Source organism: Macrobrachium nipponense, chromosome 25, assembly GCF_015104395.2.
Source record: "Macrobrachium nipponense isolate FS-2020 chromosome 25, ASM1510439v2, whole genome shotgun sequence".
Classification (NCBI taxonomy): Eukaryota; Metazoa; Arthropoda; class Malacostraca; order Decapoda; family Palaemonidae; genus Macrobrachium; species Macrobrachium nipponense.
The window spans coordinates 35,533,655-35,539,654 of NC_087214.1; the positions used below are offsets into that span (position 1 = coordinate 35,533,655).

Consider the following 6,000-nt stretch of genomic DNA (forward strand, 5'->3'; position numbering starts at 1 on the left):
CCAAAACCAACGGGCCTCGCTCCTACTGGTGCACGAAGGACTGATACACTACTTCTTGGTTGAGGGGTTGGTTGAGGATTTTTAAATAGATTTAAGGGTGAAACGTGTTCTGCCCCTTGATCTTGGGAAATATCTACCGAATCCCCTGCCCCGAAAGGGTTGTCCTCAGCTGGCTGGCGTGGGGCGTACACTAGGGATATTTTCACTAGTCCGTTTAGTGGAATGCGAGAGAAGATCCTGTGTTGCTTTCTTCTGCAATTCGGAGGCAACTAGCACTACTGTCTCTTCTGGAAACATGTTCCTCTTATCCAAGGCAGACCTTTGGGTATGAGATACTCCCTTGGATGTAAAAGAACACCATAGTTCTCTCTTCTTTAGGATACCTAACATGAAGAGAGAGGCTAGTTCCTCACTCAACATTGAATAGCTCTTCAGTTTACATCCCAAGGCTCCTACTGTCCAGTCCAGGAAACTAAAAACTTTGTATACCTTAAAGATATTCTTAATGAGGTGGTCTAATTCTGACGCCGTAAACATTATCTTGGCCGAGTTGAAAGCCGATCTTCTTGCCAAGTCAATAAGCGCGGAGAAGTCTCCCTGGGCGGAGGCAGACACACCCAAAGAGAGAGCTTCTCCGGTTTCGTAACACAAGTGTCTCCTAGTTGAAAAATGAGGAGGGAAGCAGAAGTTGACCTTGCCTTGATCCCTCTTATCCTCAAGCCAAAGGTTAATTTCCTCTAACGCTTTTTGAGCCGAAAAGGACAGTACTAATTTCGGTAATTTCCTGGAGTCTTCCTGGTTATCCCTCATGTAAGAAGACACTGGAGACGTGGGGGTTACTGACGAGAATGAATCCCAAAAATTGTCTACAAAGTAAAAAAGCAAGGCTTTGTAGGCAGTGAGAGAAGACTCTTTATCCTCCTCTTCTCCTTTCTCTTCTTCTTCGGCTGAAGAAATAGGTGATAAGGTCTCTACAGGTTGGATAGGTGGCGCCGCAGATTGAATACAGCCCAAAATGCTGTCTAACTTATTCTGGATGGCTGACAGAGAATGATCAGGGGCAGCCATCACCTGAAGTCCTGTCAGTAGGCCCGAAGCTGAAATTGATGAAAGGCTGTCCAAGCGCTTCAGACTGGTCCCTCTGTGCACTTGGTTGCATATATACCTGTGGATGCTCGGGCGTTAGTGGGCGCTCGGGTGCTCGTGGATTCTCGGGCGCTAGTGGGTGCTCGGGAGCTGGTGGACGCTCGGTTGCAAACTGTATTCCTGGGCGCCAATGGACGCTCGGGAGCCAAAAGTTGTTCTAGCGTCACCGCAGAAGTTCCGGGCCCCAAAGGCTGCTCTGGCGAGCGGGGCAATGTGGCGCCGACGGGCGCTCAGGAGTCGGCGGGTTCTCATGCTCCGAACGATGAAGATGTCTCCCAGGAGTCACGGGAATTACAGGAGGGACTGATGGCAGTTTTACCTGTCCTTCAGTATTACATGTGCGGACCGGTGCTGAAGACATCTCCGGAAGTCTACTCTTCCCCGTACTCTTCACCTCTGAACGTCTGCTAGAGGAAGACATTCTTGACGACGCCGTCGACTTAGAAGATGTGACCCTCTCACCACTACGACGTCCCTCTCCTGCCGTATCCTGAGAGAATCTCTCTGGAGAGTCCCAAAAACTACACGAAGGCTGTTCCTTCTGTAACGGGCTAGCCTTTTTACAGGGGACAGGAGAGGGAGACAACTAACGAGCCCTCCTTTTCAATGGACGGGACTCGTCATGGAATCGCCACTGGCGCCTGGGAGAGGACTCCCCGGAGCTGGAAGCACTAGACGACAGCGGAACTCCTTTAAAGACGCCTTTCCAATGGCGCTCTGTTGCGATCTGTCATTTGTCAACAGAATCGCCTGAGGGGGCAACTGCTCATGGGTAGACCCCACTAACCTCCCTTGGGCTACCAGTATGCCTCCTCCCAGGTTCTGGGGAGTTTGACAGGGACCTTTGCCTAGGAGAATCAGTGGGCCAAACAGCCACCTCCTCCACCACACTTACAATTGCACTCACTTCACCACTTAGCTTGTCCATTAGGGTTTTCACGGACGCTCCTAATTTCTCCATTGCTTGGAGCATGATAGAAAATTTCTGATCGACTCTTGCCTCTAAATTGGCTACAGCATCGGGTACGGGTGTGAGAGAGCCAAGATTAGGACTGGGAATGACAGGTGGAGGGGAAGGTTCAGAAAGAGACAAATTATCATTAGACAATTCCTGACTAATTAAGCTTTTTGCTTTAGCTCTAGAAGCCGCTTTTCTCTTCTTATCTCTCTCTAACTTGTTCGTGTAACTAGTCAAGATCTTCCAATTTCTTTGATCCCAATTAATACACTCCCCACAAGTTTGATCTGGTGTACAAGTCTGTCCCCTACAACCTGTGCAAACTGAATGTGGATCATTACCCTCTTTAGCGATCCTAGTATTGCAGCCTTTACTACAATAATTAATCCCAGATGAACTAGTGTCTGACATTATGTAGACCAATTCAAAACTAGTGAATTTCGGTGCAAAAATATTTAAAACTATTTCAATTCTTAAATAGCTATCACCAAAAACAAAACTTCCAATATTCAGAGTATACTTCACCAAATAAGCGACAGCAAAGAATTCCAAAAATTCTGCTACTACTGAAACTGTGTTGACAGTACCAGCCGGCAGAAACAACTGATTTTCGGACGGTGTTGGTTCCTCACTCCCCTGATAGTGGGCGGGGGGTATCACCTGACCAAAACAAACTAGCGTTCCGCGAATTTCAAAAATACTAGCTGCCGATGGTTTTAGAAACTATAGCTATGTAACTACTTGGTAAGTTGCATCCATAAAAACAAGCATGTAATGCTGTAGTGACACTGCCTTGGGCATTATCCCATCAATTAACCACCTTGTTACCAACGCTTCAATGGCTGTCTCCTGCTTACAACGAGAAATACTCCTATGTAAAAGGAGATGGCTTGTATTTTCATAAAACAAGTGAGGGACTGGTACAAAAAGAAATGTGAAATACTCAAGACCTAGAAGAAGCAGCAAGAGGAATGTACTATGTACTACCTATGTTCAATGCCTGATTACATTCAAGGAAGGACATTTCTCCTAGAATGCACAATGGTTTTCAAAAGGGGATACGTGTTAACAAGCTTGCCACATTTTCCTCCCTGAGACCTACCTAAGCTCACTTGAACACTGTCTCCTGAAGCATCTTAACATGACTTAACAAAACCTCACCTAAGAAGTCATGTTGTACCTAACTGAAGGGGTTTTACTTCTAAAGCACATAGCTTCACCCACAAAGTCATGTCCCTCCTTGGTATGTTTTAGGTAATATACTTGGAAAATTAAAGTTATTCAGAGTGGCCCACGATTGAAAGGATCTTTAACTCAGTCCTAAATTTTACCTATAGTAATCTTTCAGGTATAGTATAGGTACTCCTCACAGCTACAGAAACAAATGTTTACTACTTATTTATCCAAAAACATAAAATTCAGCCAAAGAACAGTAGTATCTGTGTTTGTGCAGAAAGAATAACCTATCTAGTATATTCCCAACCAATGACAAATTTAAATTAGAAGCCTGATTACGGTCCAGTGATGTCAGGAATTATATTATATAAATAAAACATTCTAAAATTGAGGTTTATAAATATTAATAAATACAATATATATTACTTGAATGCTTCCTACAAGAAAAATACCTCCTTACAGTGTAAAACTGTCTGATCAGCATCAATAATGCAGTAAGCCCATGTGGTGCCCTTACTGGTTATGTCAATGTGACAGCAGGGTAAGTCAGTACATATTATTGGATATGTCACTGTTACTTGACAGCTTATATTCTACCATGTAACAGGCTACTTCATTCACTTTAGTACTGTATATCTATTAAAAAACTAAAGTAAATACAAAGAAGGTCAGAGGAAGATATTTTCTTCAATATGTATAATATTTTGGGTAAATAACCCTAGAATGATCAAGATAAGAAACAATTCACAGTCTTTTGTCTATATTTTTACTCTTATCTCTGAGGGGATAGTATACTAAACACAGCATCCCCCACATTTATGACCAGCCCTTAGGGGATGAATTACTAGCCCCTTGGGGATGAACATTAAAATATAGGCAAAAGATGTGAATTTTCCAATATCTCATAAATTTCTAGGGTTATCTCACCTGTACTGCATTATATACACCATTCTCTAATTTCTTTAACCAAAAAATTACAGTAATAAATTATATCTTTGTGCAGCTATCTCCATTACAGTCCCCCCAAGGTAGGCTAATATTAATTTAAAATGGGTCCCCTCATTGCAGTGTGTGAAAACCCTTTTGTAAATAGCATAATTAGCCTAGTCAACATGACACATCACCTGGCCTACAGGTGAGTTATGGGGGTTAAAGAAGGGAAAATATTATTGTGACAAAATTCGTTAGGCATACAAGTCAAGTTAGGCTAGGTTAGGATGTACTGATAGTACAGCCATTGGTAAAAGTGAAGACAACTACCGCACCCTTCAGGTTCGACATCGACCAGCTTATAAGCAAAATGAGCGCAGCGTTTCGTACCAGCCCCTGGGGAATGAATGCAGAAACATGAACTAGGCAGTCGAAATAAGACAAGCATATTAAAAACATAAGAAAAGGCAGTCAGCGTCAGTTATTTGAATAGAGTAAAATACTGAATGGCCCCCTGGCCCCTACCATAGCGTGACCACATTCCCAAAAATTGAAATTACAGCCTTGATTTGTGACTTGGGAGAAAAAAAACTGACTTCAAGAGGAAAGTAGAGGTCTCGAGGCATTGCTTTGACGGATGCTGCTGGCTCTTGACTAATATGTATCCTGGGTTACAGGACGTGTTAAAATACTTTTTCGGGAAGGTGGTCACGCTACGGTAGAGGCCAGGTGGCCACTCGGTAGTTTACCCTAGTCTGGTTGGTGACAGGAAGGAAGCAGGCTATGGGTAGCAGTCTCCAGTTCAACCTGGTCATTCGCCATGTACCACCTCAGCCCCGACGTCAGGTTAGGTGAATTGCATCCCATTGAGGTAGGCTTTGGTTTCGAGTCCTCCTGTAGGAGGCACTCCCTGTAGGGGCCTGCAACATGCTGCTCTTTTAGCGCCTCGGGACTGACGCCCGTTCACGGGCGGCTATGACTGATTTCAATGGGGGTTTACGAAAGAGACCAATGGGTGGGGGAGGGATTTGGTGTTCGAGACCACGTCTAGGGCGCCGCCCATGGACGGACAAGAACCCAAGACAGCCAAGTCGGGGAAGGGCGAAGCCTCGACAAGCAGAAGCGATAGGCAGGCAGCGGACAGAGCATCGCGCCCATCGACGCCCGAGATTATAGCTAGTATACGAAGGGCGTGATGAAGGATTAGGTGGGCGGGCGTCGTCTGCTTTCCCGCGCGCTGCCCGAATGTAAACATTGCAGCAGACGAAATCGGGGGCGGCCGAGCTCGGCGCCCAACTTACCGAAGGCCGTTGAAGAGCTGCTTCGACTTCTCCAGCAGGTGGCAGAACTCCGTGACGACCTTCCGTTCCTGCTCGTCCATCTCGGCCATGGCGAAGCGGAGCAGGAGCAGCAGGAGCAGGAGCAGGAGCAGCAGGAGGAGGAGGAGGAGGAGAGGAGAGGTGCCTGCCTGCCTGGCGCTAGGGACACTTGGCACTCATAGACGGGGTCGGGTTCCTCCTAGATGGCGTGCCACGCCCCCCTCCCGTACCTCCCTCGTTCCATCCCTCCCCTACCACCCATGACGTCGTTCGCTGCGGATGAAATGAAGGGCGTTCCTTAGTCGCTCATTCCCCAGGGCATATTTTATACAATAAAATCTATTCATTTTACGACGAATGACGACGACTCCATTTTTCTCTCGCGAGTTTGACACTTCTCAAACCGCGAACAAATATGGCGACCCGAATGACACTTGAAGTCATCGGTCGCTGTGAATTTGAAGTCTTACA

At 45.8% G+C, this 6,000-nt stretch overlaps 1 protein-coding gene across 3 annotated transcripts in view; it reads right to left on the minus strand.

The window, feature by feature from the left end:
- Positions 1-5,778, minus strand: part of LOC135199354 (protein SCAI-like) — a 114,897-nt gene extending 109,119 nt beyond the window's left edge. For all 3 annotated transcript variants that reach the window (XM_064227321.1, XM_064227320.1, XM_064227319.1), the window contains exon 1: positions 5,512-5,778. In XM_064227321.1, coding sequence (XP_064083391.1) covers positions 5,512-5,600 — 89 coding nt within the window. In that variant the 5' untranslated portion in view covers positions 5,601-5,778. The remainder of the gene's footprint in view (positions 1-5,511) is intronic.
- Positions 5,779-6,000: the final 222 nt, after the last annotated feature.